The sequence below is a fragment of the Martes martes genome (assembly GCF_963455335.1).
Source record: "Martes martes genome assembly, chromosome: 13".
Lineage (NCBI taxonomy): Eukaryota > Metazoa > Chordata > Mammalia > Carnivora > Mustelidae > Martes > Martes martes.
The window spans coordinates 52,139,835-52,165,631 of NC_137901.1; the positions used below are offsets into that span (position 1 = coordinate 52,139,835).

At 38.0% G+C, this 25,797-nt stretch overlaps 1 protein-coding gene across 2 annotated transcripts in view; it reads right to left on the minus strand.

Moving 5' to 3' along the window:
- LPIN2 (lipin 2) overlaps positions 1-25,797 on the minus strand; it is an 80,623-nt gene that overhangs the window by 38,181 nt on the left and 16,645 nt on the right. Inside the window, exon 1 of one of the 2 annotated variants that reach the window (XM_080820871.1) lies at positions 18,567-18,905. The exons of the other annotated variant lie outside the window; for it this stretch is intronic. Coding sequence (XP_080676997.1) covers positions 18,567-18,680 — 114 coding nt within the window. The 5' untranslated portion in view covers positions 18,681-18,905. Of the gene's footprint in view, positions 1-18,566; positions 18,906-25,797 lie in introns of those variants that run through there. 2 annotated transcript variants of the gene reach the window in all.

Genomic DNA, 25,797 nt, shown 5'->3' on the forward strand with positions numbered 1-25,797 from the left:
CTTTTCCCACTTTTATTGCTATCTACTCATCTAGTTCCTGCACGTATCATGTTCATATTCTGTAAGTAATATATGTTCACGACATGCTTTTTGCTCGTCACAGCATGTACATGAACCACCAACCAAGTAATCAATCTTTTTATTACTGCTTGACTGACTGGTGGCAATTTAAAAAGGAGTTTTGTTACAAATTTTTAAAAACTTCATAAATAATTATATAATTATATTCTTTTCTTTAAAAAAACTAAAAAATGTTAACTTCTAGCATCTCCATTCAGCCATAAAACAAGTTATAAACTAAATGTGTATGAGCTTACATCAACTAGAGCATGGGATCCATAATTAAGTGTAACTACATCTATTCAAAATGATTTTAATTACCATAGTTAAAGGATGCGCTGTTATACAAGAAAGTCTATTGTGTAAATGCCAGTTTCTAAATGTAGAAAATATATGCTATCAAATGACTGGGTTTTTTCTTAGCAGGTATAAAACAATTCTATCTGTATTATGAAGGCTGGGAAAACAAAAGTAAAGAGAGTCCTTCTGCTGTAACATTCACTACACCCTGGGAATGAGGGCACACTTCTGCTAGGAGGCGCACTCCATCTAAGCTGGGGCAGGGGGCTCCCGCATTGTTATGTCTGGGGAGAAAGCAGCTGGCTGTTGTATGCATGCATGACACATTAAACAGCTTCTTCTTTAAGTATTATCTAGCACCATGAAATTTCATTCCTACATGTCCAGCCCAGCACTAGCCATAATAAAGCTAAGTGAAACAAATTCAGGCCTCTGATACCTGTCCTGTTCAACACCTGTGAAAGTGGAACTCTTAAACAGGGGCAGAAGGACAGATGATTAAGTACCCAGTCACATCTCAGGGACACACCTCACCGAAGACACTACCTTTAGAAATAAAACAAAGAATAAAAAAATATAGTAAAATAATATACACTGTAAATTATTCATTAGAGCAAATGATGAGAAAAAAACAGTAGAAGAGAGAAAATGAATTCAAGAACAGGGACAGAGAGTAACAGGGGATGCAGAGAGAGACACATGGAAATTCAGAGAAAAGGAACGACAGAATAAGAATACATACATAATCAGAAAGCAGATGGACAAAAAGATGCCGATACAGATAGAGGAATGTGGAACTGCAGGGTTTTCACAGAGCAGCATCTCCATCTTCAGGCTCACAAGCACAAAGAAAATATAAACATGCATTAATTGATTCTTAGTACTGAAAGTATTTATCTAGTCCAGTCTTTCAACAAATACCCAAAAGCATTTCTAGCACATCTCTGAAATATGGAAAGTTAATCACCACTGTAGCAGCAACTAATGTTTTAAGAGCTTACTCCATACCAAATTCTTAACAATTTTCTTAAAGGCAGGGGAGGAGCAGATGGAGGGGGAGGAAGAATCCTAAGCAGTCTCCACGTCCAGCACAAAGCCAGAGCTCGATCTCACAATCCTGAGACCATGACCTGAGCTGAAATCAAGAGTCACAGCTTAACTGAGTCACCCAGGCACCCCACTATGTACCAAAATGCATTATCTCAGAACTACCTTATGAATGAGTGAATATTATTATTTCTATTTTTAAAGATAATAAAAGTAAGGCTTAAGAAGATTAAGTATTGTTAAGAATTGTTTGTTCCTCAAATTCTTATGTTGAAGCCCTAACCCCAAATGTGAGGGTATTTGGAGGTGGGGCCTTTGGGAGGTAATTAATTAGGTTCAGATGAGGTCAAGAGGTGGGACCTCCAGGATGGGATTAATGTCCTCATTACAAGAGCTCATGTTCTCTCCTCCTATTATGTGAGGAAACAGAGAGAAAGTGGTTGTGTGCAAGCAAGGAAGAGAGCTCTCACTAGAAACTAAATTGACTAGCATCTTATCTTAGACTTCCCAGTCCCCCAAACTGTAAAAAATAAATGTTTAAACCACCCAATCTGTGACATTTTGTTATAGCAGCCTGAGCTGAGACAAGTATCTTAAACATCAATTGCCATACTGTTTTTCAATGTTGGGGTACCTCATTGACAAAGACTTACTCCTTTCACCAAGAAGTTCATAACCTTATCAGACAACCCTAGATACTACGTCCACTAGAACTCACAATGGATATGTGCCACCCTCCTTCTAAATGATACCACTTACACCAAAGAAGAGTTTGTTGTAGAAGCATAACTAGGTCTCATCTACTCTGGGCTAAGCATTCTTCTTCCTTAAAATATCTAAAATGACTGGGTTTACTTTCACTTTTATGACAAACTAGAGAACTTTGTTTAAATGGGACATCCAAAACTAGACACAGTAGTGCTGACAGACCTGACAGATACACAGTGTGTACAATGTACAGGGTGTGTTTAGGTATAGGCACTGGCTCCCATGGGCTGGGTTACCAAGACAGAGAGGTACTTACTGATCACTAAACTAAAAAATGGAAAGAATCAGAAGACAGTAATTAACTGAAATACTTACCAGAAACTAAATGGCCCTTTATGCATAAAATTCAATAGATTTAAATCAATCCTTCATGAATGTTCAGTAGTGCCCGGTATCAGATTTTTCTTATCAAATATTTTAAAGTAAACACACACTAGTATCTGGAATAAATGAGTAGCTTTCAAGATTCAATTATTTACCAAAAATTTAAAGATTTCCCTAGCAGATTTTCCTGAACATCAGAGAAACTAAATAAACCATCATGATATGTAGTAGAGATTTATAAATGGAATCCATCAGTAAATAGGTTCAAGTACAGATCCTCTTCCTATAAAAACTGCCCCAAATTATTTAAAGGTGATATGTTCAATCAAAAATAATTTTTGGTAAGGAAAAGATATAGGAGCTATTAAAATACCACAATTTCTAAATTATGATCAATACAAAAATGGATACATGCCAAACCACTCACATGGATCATCAAAATCTGTTTCCTATAAGTTTTAAGTTTACCTTCATCTATTTATTCAATACTATTAACAACTAGTTAGCAGTACTACTACTAACAAACCCAACTACAGTTGTCATAATGTCCATCACATGGCAAGTACTATTGTAAACCTGTACACTAGCTCCTGTAATTTCCACCAGTATCTGGAGTTTGGTATCAATATTTCCATTTATAAGGAAGGGGAACCCTCCTACACTGTTGGTGAGAAAGCAAGCTAGTGCAACCACTCTGGAAAACAGCATGGAGGTTTCTCAGAAAGTTGAAAATAGAGCTACCCTACAACCCAGCAACTGCAGTACTGGGTATTTACCCTAAAGATACGAATGTAGTGATCCGAAGGGGCATGTGCACCCGAATGTTTATAGCAGCAATGTCCACAATAGCCAAACTATGGAAAGAACCTAGGTGTCCACCAACAGATGAATGGATAAAGAAGACGTGGTATATATATACAATGGAATACTATGCAGCCATCAAAAGAAATGAAATCTTGCCATTTGCAACGATGTGGATGGAACTAGAGGGTATTATGCTGAGCGAAATAAGTCAATTAGAGAAAGACAACTGTCATATGATCTCCCTGATATGAAGAATTTGAGAGGCAGTGTGGTGGGTTTTGGGGGGTAGGGAAGGAAAAAAATGAAACAAGATGGGATCGGGAAGGAGACAAACCATAAGAGACTCTTACTCTCACAAAACAAACAGAGTTGCTGGGGGGAGGCGGAGAGGGAGAGGGTGGCTGGGTTATGGACACTGGGGAGGGTATGTGCTATGGTGAGTGATGTGAAGTGTGTAAACCTGGCAATTCACAGACCTGTACCCCTGGGGCTAATAATACATTATATGTTAATAAAAAATTAATTTAAAAAATTCCCATTTGTATGAGGAAACTGAGGTTCAGCAGTGTCTAATGTCACCACACTAAGTGGTAAAGCCAATATCCAAACTCAAGTCTGATTCTAGAACCTATGTCCTTAACCGCAACTCTAAATGATAGAAGTCCTCTAAGCACGGATTCTAAAAGCTTTTTTTTTTTTTTTAATATTTTATTCATTTATTTGACAGACAGAGATCACAAGTAGTCAGAGAGGCAGGCAGATAGAGAGAAGGAAGCAGGCTCCCCGTGGAGCAGAGAGCCCGACACGGGGTTCGATCCCAGTACCCTGGGATCATAACCGGAGCTGAAGGCAGAGGCTTTAACCCACTGAGCCACCCAGGCGCCCCCGGATCCTAAAAGCTTTGATAAGACCTTCCCCAACCCCCGATTTCTTGTTGCAAGTTGGATGCTTCTAGCAATTGGGATATTATTTTTACTTAATACTACTTGGCCCTCGAAGTCTCCTTTGCACGCTATCACCAGAGGTAATACTGACTACTAACTCTCTCCTGCTAGGCCTGCATTTCAAGATTAGGAAGTTGACCTCCTAGGAGATCATGTGTGGTCAGGGCTTGTGGACAGAGATGAACAGCTTTTATCCAAGAACGTGCCCTGAACATTCTAACCTTCTGCTCACAAATGTGAGGAGTGTGCTATGAGGGAACAGGAACGTCTAGATACTTCAGGAAACAAACACCAGAACACTGTTGCCTTGTACACATTCCAGCTTACACCTATGCTCCTAGACCAAACTCCTCCAGGCATCCAAGCTTATATTCTACCTCTGAGCAGCACTTAATATTTTTCAAGAACTTTCTCAAACACACTTCATTTGATCTTCAAAAAGAGAATTTAGGTTATGTAAAGCAGATAGTTTTCATTTCATTTTACATTCAGGCTGAGACAAAAGGTATTTGCTTTCCATTATTATTCATTAGCACCCAGCTGTACTGTGACTCAGGATCTCAACCTCCTTGCTACTTCCCACTGGTAGCTTAAATCATGGGGCTCTCAAGGTGAACTGGTAACCCTGAGGACAAGAGATCTCAGAGCTGAACTCAAGTTGCACTTAAGTCCTATAGTCCTCCAGGAATTCCAGAGTCTCTTAAAGGTAGCCAAACATGAACCTGAGGGCACCATCAGCTGAGAACTGAACTTTGAAAGTAGGAAATGAAAGGCAGCAACAACAGACACAGCAGCACCTGCCTCAAGCTTCTCCCTGGTCTGGGAGGTCAGGCGTTTGCGGATGAAAAGTCCCCCAGAGGACTTGCCCACATCCTGTCAAGACATTTTCTAAAACATTTTCTCTGTGGCCAGCAGACACTATGGAGATCACAAAGAACTAAATGAGGTTACAACTTCGCTAGACATATGTAATGGAAAACTATACAAAACAGTGCTATCTCTGCATGAGAACAGACAACTGACACTAAGCCTGACAAAGAACCCAGCTTTCCTGGAGAAGCCACTCTTGGCCATTTAAATTCAAATAAATGCCTTACTTTGTACCACTCAGCTTTTTATCCCACATCATAACAAAATGTTAATTTGTTTAATTTTTCTTATTTTATAAATATGTCTTTTAATTCTTATTTTCTAAAATAAGAAACAGGAAATAGCCGCCGCCGAAGGAACAGTCCTTGCCCTCAGTGAGGGAAGGGCGTTACCCTAAGGTTCCAAAGTAGATGGTGCATTAAGGTCCATCTGATTTCCTTGAAACTGAAGTCCATGAGGAAATGCTGAGAGTTGCACCTCTAAAATGCACTGCCCTGAAATCTCATCAAGATGACAGCAGGTCCCCTTCTGTCCTCCAATTATTGAAACAGGGCTCTCCTTCATTTCTAGGAGCATTCCATCCCCATGTACAGAAACTATAAACTAAAACCCAGCGTCTCCCAGCAAAATTCTGGAGTGCCCTACAAACAATTCAAGTAAGAGACAGCACAGCTGTAAAGGCAGAAGAAGTTGCAGAGGAGACGGAGAATCAGTAGGACCCGTGACAGACCCAAGGCGATGCTAAGGGAAAAGAAGCATCTGGTTAGGATCATGCCACAATTTCTAGACAGAGCTAGAAACACATTTGGCACATAGTTAGGATTCAGCAAATATTGCTGAATGAATAAACCAACTTAAATACGGAAATAAGCAGGGCAGACTTGGTGGGGAACTTCCTACTAAGGTTAAATTTCAAAAATTTTTATTTATCACATTGGTTCAAAATTTCTGTTTATGAAAGTTTTTTAAAATGCAAGTTGTCTTGAATTTTTTTTTTTTGAAGTTTAACAATTGATTAAGAAGATGACCCAGGTTAAGGAAGCATAGCTCCACATAAGAGCAAGAGATCCTATGATAAAATTCCATGCCTGTTTTTGCTACCTCCGAAACCAGTGTGTCATAAAATGAACTGTAAGAGGGCTTAAAGCCTTGGATGCTGTTGTGGATCTTTCTTCAGAGAGAAGAGCTGCTGTCTAGCCTCAGAAAATTCTTTCCTGAGACACAGATTTAGCCAGGATCAGGTGTTTTTTGGAGGATCTGGGTTTCTAGGCAGTTCCCTGTAGATTATGAATGGTCTTTCTAAAGAAGAACAACCCTATCACCTCCACTGTTTAAAGGCACAGTCAGGGACCATTTCAGGTCTAACCGACTTTTTTTCCTGCAAAGTGAAGAAAACCGACAAGGACCACACTGTAGGTTCCTATTTCCAAGTGTAGTCCTCTGAGCACCTTTAACAGAATCAAGTTTTGGTGCTGAAGAATGCAGATTCCCAGACCCCAATCCAGACATAAACAACTGGAAGTGGGGTCTTAAGGATCAGTTCTCCATGATTCTGATAGGTATCCAGGTTTAGGAACTAACTCAGTCTCTACTGCATGAACTTTGTCCTCCCAGTCCTGATTCAGCTTGAGAAAACCGAGTTGTTATGGGCTAAAGCATGTATCCTGTCCTTTAAGGCGTATCTATTACCTTAACGTGTAAGACCATCAAACTAAATAGACCTTGAATTTCATACATTCATATAAACAGCTGACATGAACATTTTATAAGACTTGAATTCTAGGACTGGCAGAAAAAATTCTGTCAAAATTTTTAAGATTTTGGGTGCCTGGGTGGCTCAGGGAGTTGAGCCTCTGCCTTCGGCTCAGGTCATGATCTCAGGGTCCTGGGATTGAGTCCTGCATCAGGCACTCTGCTTGGCGGGGAGCCTGCTTCCTCCTCTCTCTCTGCCTGCCTCTCTGCCTACTTGTGATCTCTGTCTGTCAAATAAATAAATAAATAAAATCTTTTAAAAATTCTTTTTAAGATTTTATTTTTCAGTAATCTCTACACCCAACATAGGGCTTGAACCCAGAGATCAAGAGTCGCATGCTCTACCAACTGAGCCAGCCAGGCACCCCCCTCATTTATAAAACTTCTGATCTGGGAAGACTGCTCTCCTTGCAGTTCCTTCCCTAATTATAAACCAATACTATTCAACATCAACCTTCAGGACAGTTAGGAGAGAGGAGGAAATATTCTGACCCAATATTCCTGTTTTGGAATTTGAACAGATCCATGATACAGTGGCTAGATCAAAGAGTAACAACAAGGCTCCTTGGATCACAAGGATTTCGTCTTTCAGAGACCCCTTCAAACAAAGAGGTAAATTCCTAGTAACCATATCTGTGCTTTTGGACTTAGGTGTTGGCAACAGCTGACTGATGGGGTAGGGAGACCTCTGACCCAGACAGATATTCTTTAAGTGTGTATAGAGAGCCAAGTTGACAATAATTTAGCCTGGGTTGAGCTATTTGAGCGATAATCCAGGAGGCCCACCAGCTCAAGACACTGAGATGCCACACAGCCCCATACCTTGCCCTCTCATCACTTCTCTGACTCATGAGTGGTCCTAAGTTTCTTTGTTTGCTTGGCTGGTTCAGTGTCCATTTCTGATGTTTAGCAACAAAGGACTTAAATACAGATAGGTGGATACTGATTCTGACCTGACAAAGCCATCTGGAACTCTCTATAACCCTCTGTCCCACCACCAAAAAAAATACTCTGAGAAAACTAGTGAAAGCCTTCCTCTCCTGAACTCAGAACCTTTTTTTTTTAAGGTACAGTTGACACACAATGTTAAATTTCAGGTATACAACATAGTGATTTGACAATATTTTTTTTTTCAGTTCGAGGTTTTTGGTTTTTGTTTTTTTTTTTAAATGAGAAAACAAGAGGCTGGCCTTAAGCTTGGCTGGTGAGTCAACAAATTCAAATTCCTAATCTGTTATGACATAAGTCTCTTCAAGGAAGTTTGCAAGCACAGATTTCTGCTTACTGGGCTCACTTCTCTATGATTTCACCATACTCACTATCTACAAAGTGGATGAACAATTATCTTGGTCTGAGTAAGGCTGAAAAAAGGAAACACAATTTGTTGCCAAAGCAGTATGTATTTTTTCCCAAGTGGTAGCCCCAAGTTTTACACCAAGTATTTGCTTTGGCTTTTCAGCAGTTACAACTGAAGGAAGGACTGTGTCCCCTATTTCAACTTCAAAAACCATGAATTCCCTACTTTCCACCCGAGTTACTGGCCTAATAATTTTCTGGACAAGCCTCCAAAATCCAGTCTAAGTTTTCTTCTCAATCCATCCAACTACTATTGTTGGCTGTTAATCTAATATTTTATAAGAGGAACAAGGAGGTTAGTCTCCCCGATGAAGGAGAGAAGGGAATAAAGTATGCGCATAACAAACTGTAAACACACAGAGCACAATCCAAAAGAAGATCAAAAGGAAATGGGGCTAGGAGGCATGGGCTCAAGGGTTAAGAAAGCAGCAGGTGACAAGGGGTCTGCGACTCTATGCATCCAAGGTGTTCCGCCCTGCCCTTTCCCTACGGTAGCACAAAAGCACTCACCACACTGCAGTCATCTGTTTACCCCACTTCCAAGCTCTAAGTTCCAACAAAGAAAGAAATGTTGTATGCTTCACGATCTCCCCAAACCCTGGCACAGTGACTAGCAATGAGAGGTTCTAAATGAGTATTTTCGGATCAATGAACATATGATTCAATGAATGCAAGATCTGGTGAACAGAATCAACAAGGAGAGGGAGAAATATAAACAATGTTTTGTACTGTAACCTAAATAGGAGAGAAATTCAAGAAGTAAATGAAGATATATGTGTATATAAACACATAATGACACATTGAGAAAAATGCCAAGAACAGTAGGGGCCAATCCAATGTTCCAAAAACAATGCTCAGATATTCTGAAACCAATGCTTTTCTCCAGATGCTGGTTAAGACTTCACAGAAAAAACTTGCATAAATCTAGTGTATGGGAGTGACAATTAAAAATGACACCCATCCCCAACAGGTAATTCTAAAAATATCCCCATGAGAACAAAAAACATCCGTGCAGATCGCTCTGAAGAACACGGAGCAGGCCCAGAGCAATGTAGAGAAGAGACCACTTGCTGGCCTGTCAGGGGAAGTCAGTGTGGGGAAGTCAGCTGAGGCAGAGGTAAGGTGGAAGGTGACAATGATCATACCATGACCAAAGACTGACAGAAAAGACTGTGTGAAACAGAACTTAGGTTACCATTTCCTATTAGTGAGTCTACTTACATGAAAATGCCCAACATTAGACTTCTATAAGGCACAGCCTTCAAGGTAAACAGTTGGCAGCAACAGTTTCATTTTCCTAAGGCTCAGCAATGTAACAAAAATATTCATTTTTTAAAGCAACAGAATTGGTACAGAGCAAGGAAAGCTAAATGTTCAATTTTACATGTATCTTTCTATTTCACTATGCATAATGAAGTATGTGTTCCTTGTGTAGATCATAAAGTGGCTAGCAGCACACTAGGAAAAGTGGGCCCTAACTATTTGTCTCAACCCCCATATCACCCCTGTGACCAAGATCATTTCAGACTATTGCAGCTCTATAAAATTTAATAGTTCTTGTATTTCTCCTTGTCTCTTCCTCCATTTCCCAAATCACAGAAAAATGCCTTGAAATGAAGGCAATTTCTGATAATTTCATTGTTTTTTTTCCCGTCGTGCCTAACATATGCCTAATCTACCCATACATGAGGGGACAGATTATGTTACAAGAACATTTAACCTAACTGGAGACTAGAGAGAAACACAGAAGTGAAATCATTAAGAAATGCAATGAGTTTAAGGTTCTATTTATAGTTAATAATGAAAGACATTAAACCATTACTTAGTCAACATTAGTTTAATGGTTATACCTATCAGCATATAAAAACTTCTGGCTAAATGTTCATGCCAAGTCGGCTATGAAATGCAATTTTAAAATTTCATATAGCTATACCTTGAACTATTCAAAATCAATTTTTTTAAAAAGATGAAGATGTACTTTACAGAGACTAAAATTAGCCCTTTTCTAGTGTATAGTTTTAACCATGCAATCATATAATAGCCACCATAATCAAAATATAGAACTAGATCCCTTCCCAAAATGCCCCTCTGGCCCTTTGTAGTCAATCCTTTCCCCCCATCTGTGGCCAAACACTGATCTGTTTTCTGTCTCTATAATCTTTGCCTTTTCTAGAATGTCACATAAATGAAACTATATATTATGTAGCCTTTTGAATATGGCTTCTCTCAAACAGCATAATGCATTTGAGATTAATCAATATTGTGGCAGGTTATCAGCATTTTGTCTCCTGGTGTTAAGCACATAGTATCTCACTACCTGGATGTTCCATAGCTTATCCATCTACCAGCTGAAAGACATCTGGCTTGTTTCCAGTTTTTGGTGATTACAAATAAAGGCACCAAAAACATTTGCGTACAGGCTTTTGCGTGAATAAAATTTCATTTCATTTGGGCAAATAAGAGTGGGACTGCTTTGATGTACTATCTCAAGGCTGATTTTGCAGCTATTGTTTTTAAAATATCTTTGGTGTACTGGGAGGAGTTTGCTATTAAAATAAATTCTTTATATTATTTTACAAGCGGCAATAATTTAATTGTTTTACAAGTTTGGATTTTCATATGTGGGAGTTACTTAAAGATTCACTTACACTGGTGAAAATTCAAACTCTTTCATTGCTCACACTATAAAACTTTTTAAACTATGCATACCTTTGAAAAAAACACATATAACCTAACCTACAATTCAGATATTCCTCCTAGTGTTAGATACGGGAAAGTGATGGGCAAAAGAGAAGAGGGCAATAACATTTATCCCTTCCAAATGCCACCTTATGTACCTCATCTCATTTAATCCTTACAATTAGGTGAGATAAATGCCATATGTGTTGTACTAGCAAGAAAAATGGGGTTCAACTTACACGGGGATAAAGCAATTTACACACAGCCAAACAGTTATACCGTGATTCACAGACAAAAGCTTGGATATGTCTGTCTCAAATTCCCAGGCTTTTTACTGTATCTTGGGACCATAAGCTCCTAAAAACACTAATGCTAAGTTTAGTCATTTTCAGGGCCATGTGTAAGTAGGAATTTCATAAATGCTTTTAGGAGGCCATGAGGATTCTTACCTATGCTATCATACATGAAAAATGTTAAGCTTTCTATTATGAGTAGCCTTAAAGGTATGACTACATTATGGTCATAAATATGTTTTAAGGAACATACTCTCATCCTAAACTTTCTAGGGTAAGACAACTGTGGCTAACCTATTTTGGTGGTGATCACTGATAAAAACAACTCTAACATAAAACAGGAAATCTGACTATTAGGCTCACTTTCACATATGAAAGGCACACAATCTTAGCAGGTTTCCAAGGAAACCATATGTTGTACTTTCAGTGATGACTATCACTTTAGTCCACACGTTGGTAGGATACAATTTCCTTTGAAACACTTACTTTATTTGAAGTTCTTTCTATTTACTCCCTGACCTAGATGTCAGGCATTGACATCATGACTCTTCTACAGTTGAAATAACAGCTGTGAGACTGGGAACAAATAAACATGTTCCTGTACTTTACAGGTCTAGGGAAAGACATGTTAACTAAACTCATCTTCTTCTCATGTCCCCCCCAAAACCTCAATTAATATCACAGATGAATTAAGTTGACATTTTAAACATGTCCCAATTGTGTTAGGTCCTTGGATTTAAAGTCCTTCAACCCCCATCTTATGATACCCTGTTAAGTTCAGATAGGAACATGCCAGATGAATTACTCCAGTAGAATGTAAAGGTCACTACACCTACTTTAACCAACCTTATAGCTACTAACTTAACAAGCATATGCAGGCCTAAACATCCTTGACAACCCCAGGCTGAAGGGTTTACTTGGTCTAACAGACCAAGTACCTGCTTTAAAAGAATGCTGTGCTTTAGAAAAAGAATGCAGACTGCCTTATCAAAAAGAAGATAATTCGAGGATTAAAATAAATTTGCTTTTAGTGAAATTGTGAACTTTTTGTCACTCGAGTGGGTTGTGTGTATACTAACATACACATGGCCTCCCTGAGCATTCAAACCACTAAGCATTCCCTCAAGTGAGCTCAATTTCTCTAACAAGTTTTGTAAAAATGCTGGCCATGAGACTGGACTGGTTTCCACTCCACCACAAAGGAACTGGGGACTTTCTCTCCTATCCTAGCTGGCTGAGTTCCCTTAGTTAGAAGGGGTAGGAGTGACATAAAAATTCTTTTCGGTGTAAGAAGAAGAAATGATGACTAACCCAGAAATGGAAAACAATGATGATTCAACAACAAAGGGAGTATTCATCAACAAAGACTACTTAACAAAGCCACAAGAACTTTGGGTCCACAATGTACGTAACAGATACATATCCCAAAGCTATCATTCCCCAAGTCTGATTGATCATAAATAACTGGGAAGCTTCTAAAAATACAATTCCTAGAGGGAAGGCTAAATACAATTCCTAGAGGGAAGGCTAAAAACGAGCCCTGTGGTATTAGACCAGACTCAGAAGTCTCTATGGACAGATACACAAATATCGATGTGCTTATACCTGGGCCAGAATGCACATTTAACATCCTAGCTTTCTCTGTTAAGAGGAATACTAGAATCAAGGACACTGTAGGTACAACAAGCACACCTAGAGTCCAGATCTTGGTTTCTAAATACCATTCTTGAATGAAAAGGACCAGAGCTCCTTGGAGAAGTAGTTAATCCCAGGGCTGGAGTCAGGAAAATACAAGTTGATGCTGGACTATCTAATAGTGCTAGAAAGTATGAAACTGTTCAAAATCAAGAGATTAGGGATATTTTAAAGGAACACAGGAGCTAACATGAAAGAGCTCCCAATGGCTAGAACTAACACAATTTGAGCAACTAAATAGTGACAGTATTGGATTATTACCTACAGGATAAAATACTCATGAGTCCACATTGACGTAAGTTAATAAATAAGCAGGGAGAAGGGGCAGCTTTCTATTAAAGATTAATTCCAATTAATACAGAATAAAGGAGAGAGAAAACCACTATTAGGGGCACCTGGGTGGCTCAGTTGTTAAGTGTCTGCCTTCAGCTCAGGCCCTGATCCCAGGGCCCTGTGTCGGGCTCCTTGCTCAGTGGGAAGCCTGCTTCTCCCTCTCACACTCCTCTTGCTTGAAAAGAAAAAGAGAATCAATATTAGACCACAGTAGTAACTGCGGCATGCAACGGATGTTAAAAATAGAGGACAGAAATTTGAGGAGAAACAGGACGTTTGTATATTCTCGAAGTCTTCCCCCAAGACATATATTTACTACAAAAGGAAAAACATTAACTTTACAGTAGAGAAACCTGCCAGATACCACCTTAATCAAGTGAATCAGGGAAACTTTACCAGTAATAAAAGACATCGCCATCACGGAACTCCTGATATGACATCATCTCTGTGGTATTCTTCCCAAAAATATATGACCTCCATCTAATTAGGAGACAGTATCAAACTCAAACTGAGGGAAATTCTACAAAATAGCTGACCAGTACTCACTGAAAGAGTTAAGGTCATAAAACACAAGGGAAGACTGAGGAACTGTCAATGGCACACTACAGTGACATTACCAAATGTAAGTTGGGGTTTTGGATTTGATCCCGAAAACAGAAAAAGGACTTTAGTGGAAAAAATATGAATAAAGTCTATAGTTTAGTTTTTTGTTTTTTAAGATTTATTTATTTATTTGACAGAGAGCACAAGTGAGCGAGTGCAAGCAGTGGACATGAGGGGCAGAGGGAGACAGAAATCCCCAAGCCAACTCCCCGCTGAGCACGAAGCCTGTTGTGGGCTCAATCCCAGGACCCTGAGATCATAGCCTGAGCTGAAATTAAGAGTCGAATGCTTGACCAGCTAAGCCACCCGGGCACTCTCTAGATTAGTTTTAAAAGCAAAACAATTCCTAGGCTCCAATACCCCCTTTAATTGTCTGAAAAATCTGTTTTGTTTTTTGGGGGAGGGGTTGGTTGGTGTGTATTTGGAGTTCAGTAAGGGTTCCAGGGGTTGGTCTGACTTGGGAATCACTATCCCTGGCTGTCACTTGAATCACTGAGGAGCTCTGAGGAATCCTTATGACCAGGTCACTGCCCCTAGACTGTAAGTACAAGTACTTTTTAAAGCCCCAATAGACCCCCAAATGGCAGCTTATTAAGCTATGTCTGTGGACTACAGGCAAGGGAATCAATGCACAGTCCCCTCTTGAAAACCTCACTGCATGCGGAGTGAACAGAACTGAAGGGTGTCCTTCCTATTCCTCTCTTGCCTCACTTCCCCTAAAGGAATTACTTTTCCAATAAGTTCTGAATTATCAGTCTATAAAGGTCATTACTTCATGCTTTGTTAGAATATAAAAGATGACAAATGACTTTTATAATCTTGAGTTCTACCCCTTGACCTCTAACTTACGGCCTATTTGTAGTTCAAGCCGAGTTCAAATAAGTCTCAGAGAATGCAGTAACATTCTAGAGATTACACAGCTCTCCCTTCAGGTTTTCCTGGGATTCACTTTAGGCAAATGTCTGATAAAGGTCTTTTCTACATAGATACGGCCAGGATTAAGATTGTATATCAAGGGGGTGCCTGGGTGGCTCAGTCCTTAAGCAGCTGCCTTTGGCTCAGGTCATGATCCCAGAGCCTGGAATCAAGCCCCGCATGGGCTCCCTGCTCAACGGGAAGCCTGCTTCTCCCTCTCCCACTCCCACTCCCCCTGCTTGTGTTCCCTCTCTCACTGTGCCTCTTTGTCAAATAATAAATAAAATCTTAAAAAAGGGGGGGGGGGAATGCAATGGTTTCCCACATTTCCAAAGGAATTTAAAAAAAAATAGTATACCAAGTTCTAAAACCAGGAATTTATCACAGAGTTAAAATGGTACTCTAATAAAATCAGATCAGTATACTACTATTTCCACCCTTTGAAAAATATCTTTCCTAAGTATCATAGGTTAAGCAAAGTAAAAGAGCTCAATGATTCTAGATTATGCAACAGGTTTTTCTAGAGCAAGCAGCAAGAGTGAAAAATAACCAATAAAAACTATTTTCCCTTTCAATTAGATAAGAATGTATAACAAACACAAAAATTATCTACTCTAGAATTGGTGTCTAAAATTTTTTCTTCAGGACAAAGGGTTGATTTTGAATATTTAATACCTAAGACGTGAATGTAAAATATTACATAGTAAGATAAGCATTTTTCACAAGAGGTAAGATTTTTATTTGGATCCTTTCAGACAGTTGTGTCCAAATCCTGTAGACTGGACCAACACCGGATTCATGTGACATTTAAAGACAGTGATGGGATTCCATCCTGTCTTTCCTATGCACAAAACTGCCTGACCAGCATCTGGATCACATCTGCAATATTGTGATCATCCCAATCAACTGTGTGAAAACAGCTCAGCTAACTGGGAGTATGTAATCAGAACCAAGTATGTGGGCAAACTAAAAGAGGCAGCATTTACATAGACATTTGCTGAAATCTGTCCAGTTGTGCTACTCCCAAACTCAGAGCAGCAAATACCTCAGACATATTAGTAAGTGAAAAACTAAACTGTCTGTATCGATCAGAACCAGAGTGGTATAATCTATATTTGAATGAAAAGAACTGTTTTCTTTAAATTAACAGTTCAGTCATGCACTCTACAGTATTATGGAGTAGTAGTGTGTATGCATGTCTCTAAGTCATTTCTGACAACAGATAGGGGCATAAATATAAAAATGGATAATAAATAATTTTCAAAAAGCCTAGACACATTTCTGGCCACAGCCTCTATGCTACTCTCCACAAAATTCCTGAGCTCATCTGTGGCATCTGGATTAAAGAGGCAAATGAGCTGTGGAAACAGATTCTAGGAGAATTTACTCCCCCCAAACTCCCTACCTAGTAATACCACCACATTTCTGAGAGGAAATAAAATTCTATGCAACTAAATATTTAGTTTTGTGAACACTCCTGATGCTGGATTGGAGGAAAAGTGTTTGGTTTTGGACCCATTCACTTAGTGCTATTCTAGAATTTTGGGCAGCAGGAAGTAATGACAAAATGTGCTAAGTGTGGGGGGATCGAGGGGAGGCTTCTTCGTCCCCCACTGAAGATTTCCTAACTCAGCATGAACACTGCCCCAAGCCACACACCCCGCCTACTGGGTGACGACTTGTCTCCCACCACCGTGTTTATTAGTAAATCTTGCTATAAATAATACAAACATACAAAATTCTCTCTTAAAAACAAACAAAAAAAAAAGCTTTTTTTACTTGACCACACTAACACCCAGGTCCTCTGATACAGCAGAAGGACAAGGATGGAGAAGGACTGTTCTCTTGCTTCCTGAAGTTCCCTGCAGCTGGTGAGGACATGTAGACACAAGGTCAAGTTCTCACTTTTGCCCCATTAGCAGGTTTCATAGCCTCTGTGCATGGGGTTCTCATCTCTAAAAAGAATACCCACATGCCACCTAGAGTCTCCACACACAGACTTGATTCTAGAAGCACTTCCTAGGATTCCAAGTTTGGCTAAGCACTCCTGTAGTGCATGCCACCCTAATTTAAAAACGCAACCAAGGTAGTTTAAAATAAGTGGTGGAAAGTAAGGCCAGCAGATTATTCTGGAACTTCAGGATATTAAAATATGAAATAATGCGGCCTTTTCCTCAACAAACAAAAGGAATTATCTACACTTGTTTAAAAATTATGGAAACTTCTTTTTCAATTCCTAATTTCTAACAAAGCACAAAAGTCGTCTCATGTTTTTTAAATTATGAGATTTATACATTTATGTTCCAAACACATAAAATCATCTCCTTTAAGATGGAGACATTTACCCAGGCAGTATATGAATAGTAAGGAATGTCAGGGTCACTGAGGGCTTGGACTCTGAAAACTAGGTTTTTCCCTCTCCCCTGTACCCTCCCTCCACACACGCACACAGACACACCTAAGTTATAAAGTCTAACTCTCAACATCATCAGTTCAGCTTATTAAGCAGATATCAAATCTAGCGTCCATAACACTAGCCATTCAGAAAATCAAAGTTTCTCTTGGAGCAAGGAGGTGACTCATGGGACTTCTATGTTCTGACACTAACATAAAAGGGAACTGTTAGTAAAAGGCAGTCTAATTGAATACTTGTTAACCTCTCTCTAGAAAACACCAAAATCAGGAAGCATAAGAACTTCTTCCTGAGACAGGTGGTTTGTGTGTGTGTTACTCAATAAAAGAATTTTTATATGTTTCATAAAGATTCAGCTATATCCACTATTCTCCCTTCTGACCTTTACAAGAAATACGGATGAATCCGTATATACATGCACTCTATACTATTAAAAAGGAAATTTCAAAAGTAAATTGTTGCTTCTCTCTGTATATCTGACTTCCATTCATATTCAAACAATGTTCAGTTCCATCAGTTCCTGAGAACTCCTAACAAGTACTTTCATCAACAAGTACAAAAAGCAAAAAGCACACAAATGTGATAACATTTTTAAAGGTGACAAAAATTTATATAACTTTAAAATCAACCTGATTATGAACCACAGATTTTAGAAATTATCTGTTTTTTATACTTGTTTTCATAAAAACATATATCCTTAATTTCCTAAAAAATACCTTTATCTCATGGTATTTATTTCAGATTATTTTTGAAGGAAAAGGTTCCACAGGTAGAGTTAAATTATATTGTCCTTAATTTACCTGATTTTATTTCCTTAACGTTGACTTCTAGAACTTATACTTTTATATGATTTTGTTTCTTATCCAGATTAAAAAAAAAAACAACCTCGATTTGCATTTTCCCTGCATGTCAAGCTTATAATATGTTTTTGTCTGCAATTATAGGAGAAAGAAAGACTGCAGTCACTCTTTTGTATCATATATCAGAATAAAATGCTAGTTTCAAAATATTAGTTCAGTTTTCAAACAATTTTGGGTAGGATAGTAAAAACCATAAAACTTTTTAATGTTTTTTATTCCTCAACTACTGCACTTAGAAGCAAAAATGTTAAACCAGACATGCTTAATTTGATACCTAGTTTTAAAAGAATTCTGTTTAAAGCAGCAACCTCACTTTTTTCTAGGCAGAAAGTTATTTTTCAAATAATAAATAGAAAAAAGTAAAAAGATGGTGTAGCATGAATGAGGGAGAGCAGGTACCAAATATTTCTGCTGAATGTAACATTAAAAGTTAATAAAATCCATTACAGTGCTACATTTTCCAAAGAAAAGGTATTAGCCCTCTTCTCTCAGTACTACCCAGACTGAGGAAGCAAGCAAAGGCAACAGGACATTGGGGCATGTAACTCACCAGGATACCAGCAGGGGCCTTCCCATGGTAAACACCTTCAGTTTTACTTAATGAGTCTTCATGAACCTTCTCCTCCTCCTCCTCATATTTACCATCATCTTCTAAGTAAAACATCTTAAAACTGAACTAGCTTATCAAGCATGTCTTTTTTTCAGAAACAAAGTTACAGTCCTAAATTATCAAAACAGAAAGCCGCTCTGCTGACAAACTGAGTGTAAACTGTTTGCCGACACAGTAATATGGTTAAAACTGAAAGGAAATGGTTCTTTAAAAAAAAAGGCAATACATACACGACTTTACCAATAAGATTTGCTCAAAACGCCTCAACCCCTTCTCTCTGAAGGAGATAAGGAGGGGCCTGGGACAGGCTGTGCCATGTGTTTACACTGATAGGTACCAAGTCCTGCCCAATCACATGACGGTCACTGCAGCTTCCATCACACAGGACAGGGATTGAGTTAATGATTCTCCAAATCAATCACATCCTCGTTTTTAGAAATAAAAACTATACATATAGAGAAGTAATCATTTGAGGGAAAATAGTTTACACATATTTTCTAAGTATCAATAAGCTTCTCTAAGGCAGCAGGTTATAGATGCTTTATAGAATTCAAAAACAATTTTTTGTCTTATCGGCATGACTCAATATATTTTCACAATTCTGGATGGAAGACAGCCTGTTCAGCCCTGTAAATAATGAAAAAGTTATAATAATAAATTATATGTTAATATTAATTACGGTATTATAAAATATTAACATATAATACTAAACAATTTAATTTTAAGAATATGACACTGCAGGGGCGCCTGGGTGGCTCAGTGGGTTAAAAGCCTCTGCCTTCGGCTCAGGTCATGATCCTAGGGTCCTGGGATTGAGCCCCGCATCGGGCTCTCTGCTCTGCGGGGAGCCTGCTTCCTCCTCTCTCTCTGCCTGCCTCTCTGCCTAGTTGTGATTTCTGTCTGTCAAATAAATAAAATATTTAGGAAAAAAAAAAAAGAATATGACACTGCAGCATTGTAAAATTCAAACATTCCTGGTATTTCTGTCTTTCCATAAGTCAACATCTAGTAACTTCAGGTAAATTTTTCTAAAACTCAAAAACATACCTAACACACATGGACAAAACATGTTGTTTTTAATTAAAAATATACTATTTTATTCAATACACTTGTCTGGGGTAGTGCTGTTCATTACAATGTGGCTATATCTGCAATATTGCCTGAATCAACTGAGATGTGTTATAAGCACAAAACACACAAAATGTGTGTGAAATAATCTAATTTTTTATATAGATACATGTTAAAATGACAATATTTCGGATGTACTGAATTAAATAAGATATATTCTTAAAATTAAATGTTTTTTTCTTTTTATTTTATGCAATTTAAAATTACATATAGGACTCCCATTATATTTCTTTTGGACGAAGCACCACCTAAGGGCCCTGAGACAACCTTGAGAACAAGGAGGAGGAAAAAAAGGACATTCAGCCAAAGTTCTACTAATGAAGAAATGAAGATGACAGGATTTTTCATCATCCCATGAAAGTACTGAGTTAATTCATCAACAATATACTAGCTGATCCTCACAAATTTAATGATGTTCAAATTACTAAACTTTTTCCTCTACTTCTATACATCACAAAAAGCCAGTATTTACAAGTGTCTGACCAAGTAAAGAGAGGCTGGTAATGTTTACTAGAGCAATATACTACAAAGAAACATATAATAAAAATACTAAATGGCAGAATTAAAAACAAATTTCACCAATTTGAGAAATGGCAAAAAATTTATCTTGCCTTTAGTATGTTATACTGCTTGCTGCCCAGCCTACTGGACATTAATGTGAGCCTGCAGTACATCATGAAGGTGCCCATGGGTGCTTGTGATCTAACTCAGTATACATCAGGTAACACAAATTCTTCCTTTTAAAAGTGATTTTTTTGGTCTAAATATTACAAATATTTAATATTTGGTCTAAATATTAAATATCTGTAACAATTTAAACCTTTCCCTCCATGTCCTATTGCAGTTCTGGATCCCCAGCATCAGACGGTAGTAAGAAAAAAAACTGATATTGGGGGGTTGCCAATGGGAAAATAATAAAAGGAGAAATAAGACGTCAGGGACAAGGGGAAGTAAAAGAATGAGAAAGAAGATTAAGGAGAAACTACGTAAGAAGATGAGAGGGGGAAAAACGAAGAGCAGAGGAAATAAAACTGGAAAGAAATGAGAAAATATATAGATGGAATGACTAGAGAAAAGGAAAACTGTTAAGGAGAAGGGCAATTGGAGGGATAAAGATACAAGGAAAAGAGAAAAAAAATTTTATCCATTTTAAAAGTGAGTCAGCTGAGGGGTACCTGGGTGGCTCAGTTGGTTGAGTATCCCACTTTGGGTTTTGGCTCAGGTCGTGATCTCAGGGTAGTGAGACTGAACTGCCTCAGGCACTGTGTTTAGCAGTGTCTGGTTGAGATTCTTTCCCCTTTTCTTCTCCTTCCCCAAGTTCCCACCCCTGCGCTCTCTCTCTCAAATAAATCTTTTTTAAAAAGTGAGTAAACTGAGGCCCAGCAAGACATCAGGAATTTAGTCTAAGGTCACCCACTTAGACCCAATTTCTGGTTCAACACTTTTTCGCATGATGCCAGGTTAAGACCAGAAGACAAAGTGCTAGGGAAAGGAGAATGAAGGTCAACCAGAAGAGAAGATAAAGAGCTAACAAGAGAAGAGAGGCAAGAGCCAAAGGTTGATGGGTATGAACTCTCTTCAGGCAAACTTCACCTCAAATGCCTCTTACAAAACAACCAGGCTCTAGGCCAGTCACTTCAATTTCCTGCTAGTCTTGGTACTGACTGTTTCACTGTTTGGACTGATGACTCACAGAATGTTCTGATTGAAAGTGAGCATGCACCATGGACCTGGATATGGTGAGCTCACCTTCCAAACACTGATTTTGCAAGAGGTACACACCTCCAGTTTCCCCCTGTTGTGATCTGTGGATCACCTGACTCCCAGTTGGTACCCGACATTCTGGTTCTGGCCCATCATTTGAGTGGTGGCACTTTTTGGGACTCGGTCAATAATAGTTAAAAAACCACAACCAATAATTCTTGACCATCCATATGGTTTTTCAAAGAAAAACGCTTCCGTACTGTCAAACTTTTTGTCTACAAATAAATGGTTAAATATCAAGAAACACTACTTTTTACTTTTAGACAGCATCTTTAATAACCTTAAAAAAAAAAGCATTAAGTAGAATTTGGAAGTCTTTTTTCCTAGACTTAAATCTTTCCAGAAAAAAAGTCTAGCTTCAGGAAACAAACAAAGCTAAAATACTAATCAGAAGGGTCAAAATCTTGTTCCGACTCCACAGCTGATAATGATGCTAGTAAAATACATTTTTTTTTTTTTTACTAGTAATCCTGTAAGTATATGAGACCAGGTATTAAAGGGCTTTTTAAGAAGACATAAAAATTAACTTAAAACTTCCTAACCTGAGATTTGCTTATCTGAGGTTGAGCTACATTGGTTCAATAGAAGTACTTACACCACAAGTTATATTCAGACTTTAAGACAAAAATGAAAATAATCTACACCCCCCAGTGGTCGGACTGTGGAACAGCCACTTATTTCTACTGAATTACCAATGAAGAGGTAAGAACGCTAAAAAGTTTCAATTAGTATAAAATCATAATGAAAATATTTTTTAAAGCCTCAGTACAATGAATTCATAATCTCTATCATGACTGTTCTACAGTAAAGGAATTAACTCAAGTACATCTCTATATTTGCAAGGGCACTCATGACAAAGAGACCCACACACAAAGGACTGGAGCCCACCTAAAACAGAGTTCTTGAGTCAGATGGCTCTTTTATCTACACCAATGAAGTTTTTCTTCCTGTATCTGGAATTACTTATAATTCACTATTAACTTATGAAAACAAAAGGGACTAATGTGCTTTCTTCAAAACCAAGAGTAAAATTCCTCTTGATAACACTGAGGCTTTTCAAACATTTGTAGTTTAACTGCTTATTGGATAATGGCTACCTAGTTTACTCAGGTTCCAGTGTCTCATTATATCCTCACACAATCCCCAAAACTCTTAACAAGGGTAACCAGTGACTGTTCATTTGAGTTGTGAATTAATGAAAAATCAAATGCATATAGGTCTTTTCAGGAACAGAGGAAGAAAAAATAGGAAGGGTCTCCTGAGGCCCACCTTGAAGTATTTTTTCAAAGATAATCTTGAAACGTTTATTTTTAACCATTAAAATTCAACATACTTTGCATTCTACTCTGATACATACATTTTTAAAATTTATTTATTTTAACAAACATATAATGTATTTTTATCCCCAGGGGTACAGGTCTGTGAATCGCCAGGTTTACACATTTCACAGCACTCATCATAGCACATACCCTCTCCAACGTCCATATCCCCACCACCCTCTCCCGTCCCCCCTCCCCCCAGCAACCCTCAGTCTGTTTTTTGAGATTGAGTCTTTTATGGTTTGTCTCCCTCCCAATCCTATCTTTTCATTTTTTCTTTTCCTACCTCCCCCCAACCCCCCCACCATACATTTTTTTTAGTATAAAAAAGGATGAGGGGCACCTGGGTGCCTCAGTTGGTTAAGCAGCTGCCTTTGGCTCAGGTCATGATCCCAGGGTCCTGGGATCAAGCCCCGCATCGGGCTCCCTGCTTGCTGGGAAGCCTGTCCCTCCCCCACTCCCCCTTCTTGTGTTCCCTCTCTTGCTGTGTCTCTCTCCGTCAAATAAATAAATTAAATCTTAAAAAAAAAAAAATACAGGTATTAGCTGGTACTTGTCTTCCTGCTCTCTTCCTCCATTATATAAATGAATATGATAGACCCTCAAGAGATAAGTGTACTAAAGGACATAACCAATAGCCATCCCATAACCACAACTACCACAGTGAGAACCTGCTCAAGTTTTACAGCTGCTAGATGGAGAGGCCAGAAGATAATAAACTAAGGCCTGACTCCAGAGCCTTTGCCTTTAAATGTATCGTTAATGTTTCGTTTATAATTTGCTTGCTATCCTATTACCAGGTTTAAAGATATTATAAAATATCATAACTCCCCCCCATTGCAACATACTTTATAAGGCTCTCTGAGGAAAAGGATATTTAGTTTGTGTAAAAATCACTAGCCTTTGCTACAAATTAATTCTGCTCAAGCTTTTAATGTATACTATTTAATCACAAAACATCGGGATATGAAAAGAAATAAAGCAAAAAAAGGTAATCAAAGCTAAATGTTCACAAGAAATCATATGGCAAACTACTATTTATATTGAAACCATACAAGAAAACACAATACTAGCTGCCTAGCATTAGTCATCTAGTATTTAACTGAGTCACAGTCATACTCTAGAGCTAGTCCCTTGCATATATTATTATCTCTGATCTATACAACTTCTGTGAAAGATTTGCTTTATCCCTATATTTGTAGATGAAGAAAGAGACTCAGAGATTATTCAAGGTTACCAACTAGTTTTTTATTTATTTATTTTTATATATTTTTATATTATTTTATATTTTTATATTTATATTTTTATTTTTATATTATTTTTATTTACTTATTTCCAAGCTTTAAGATGTCTTCTAAAGTACCTTCCAGGACTTAATATCTATGTTAGAATGCAGATTTAATGTGCTAGGTGTTTTTAAAATCTCAAATAAAAAAGAATCTAGAAGAAAAAAATTATCTTTAGGAATAAATTTCATCCAGGAGGTGAAAACTTGCATATTTAAAATTATAAGACATTGCTGAAAGAAATTTAAAATGACCTAAGTAAAAAAAGACATCTCATGTTCATGGACACAGACTTAATATTGTTGAAATGTCAATACCACCCAAAGCAATCTACAAATCCAACACAATCCCTACCAAAATTTCAAAAGACTTTTTTTTTTTTTTGGCAGAAATATAAAGTCAATCCTCAAACTGATATCGAATTACAAGGGTCCAAAAAGATCTTGAAAAGGAAGAACAAAGTTCCTGATTTCAACACTTACTACAAAGTTACATTAATCAAAACAGTCTGGTACTGGCATAAAGACAGACCTACGACCAATGGAGTAGAACGGAGTCCAGAAATAAACCCAAACATCAATGGCCAATGATGTTTTTTAAAGATTTCTTTTGAGAGAGAGCAAGCATGTGTGCAGGGGAAGGGGCAGAGGCAGAGAAAGAGAGAGAATCCCAAGCAAACTCCACACTGAGCACAGAGCCCAATGCAAGGCTTGATCTCACCACACTGAGATCATGACCTGAGCTGAAATCAAAGAATCAGATGCTCAACCGAGTGAGCCACCCAGGCACCCTGATGGCCAATGATTTTTGATAAGGGTGCCAAGTCCATTCAGTGGGGAAAGAAGTCTCTTCAATGGGAATTTCCACATACAAAAGAATGAAGTTGGACCCCTACCTCACACTGCATGGAAAAATTAACTCAGTATGGACCAAAGACCTAAAAATACACAATGTTTACAAGGAAACATGGAGTAAATCTTCATAGCTTTTGATTTGGCAAATGGCTGATTCTTAAGACATGATACCAAAAGCATGAGTAACAACAGAAAAAGGAGATAAAATGGATTCCACCAAAATTTAAAGCTTCTTTTGTATCAAAGGACATTATTAAGAAAGTGAAAAGACAAACTACATCATGGGCAAAAATATCTGCAAATCATGTATCCAAATAAGGGTTTAATATCCAGGATATATAAAGAACTTCTACTATCAAAAACAAAAAGACAACCCAATTAAAATATAAGCAAAAGGCCTGAATAAATAGCTCTCCAATGGAGATGGTCAATAAGTACATGAAAAGATGCTCAACATCATTAATCATTACAGAAATGCAAATCAAAACCACAGTGATCATTTCATATCCGCTAGGATGGCTATAAAAACAAAATGAGAAAAAAAGTGTTGTTAAAGATGTAGAAAAATTGAAATCTCTGTGCAACTGAAATCTGATGGAAATGTACAATGGTGGTCTCATTGTGGAAAGTAATCTGGCAGTCCTCAAAAAGCTAAACCTAGAATTACTCCAGCAACTCCACTATACCCCGAATAACCGAAAACAAGGACTCAAAGACTGTAAATCAATATTCACGGCAGCATTACTCATAATAGCTCTAAGGTGGAACCCAACTATGCTCTTTAGTATACCCTTCTTCAGAGAAAATGTGCACATCATCA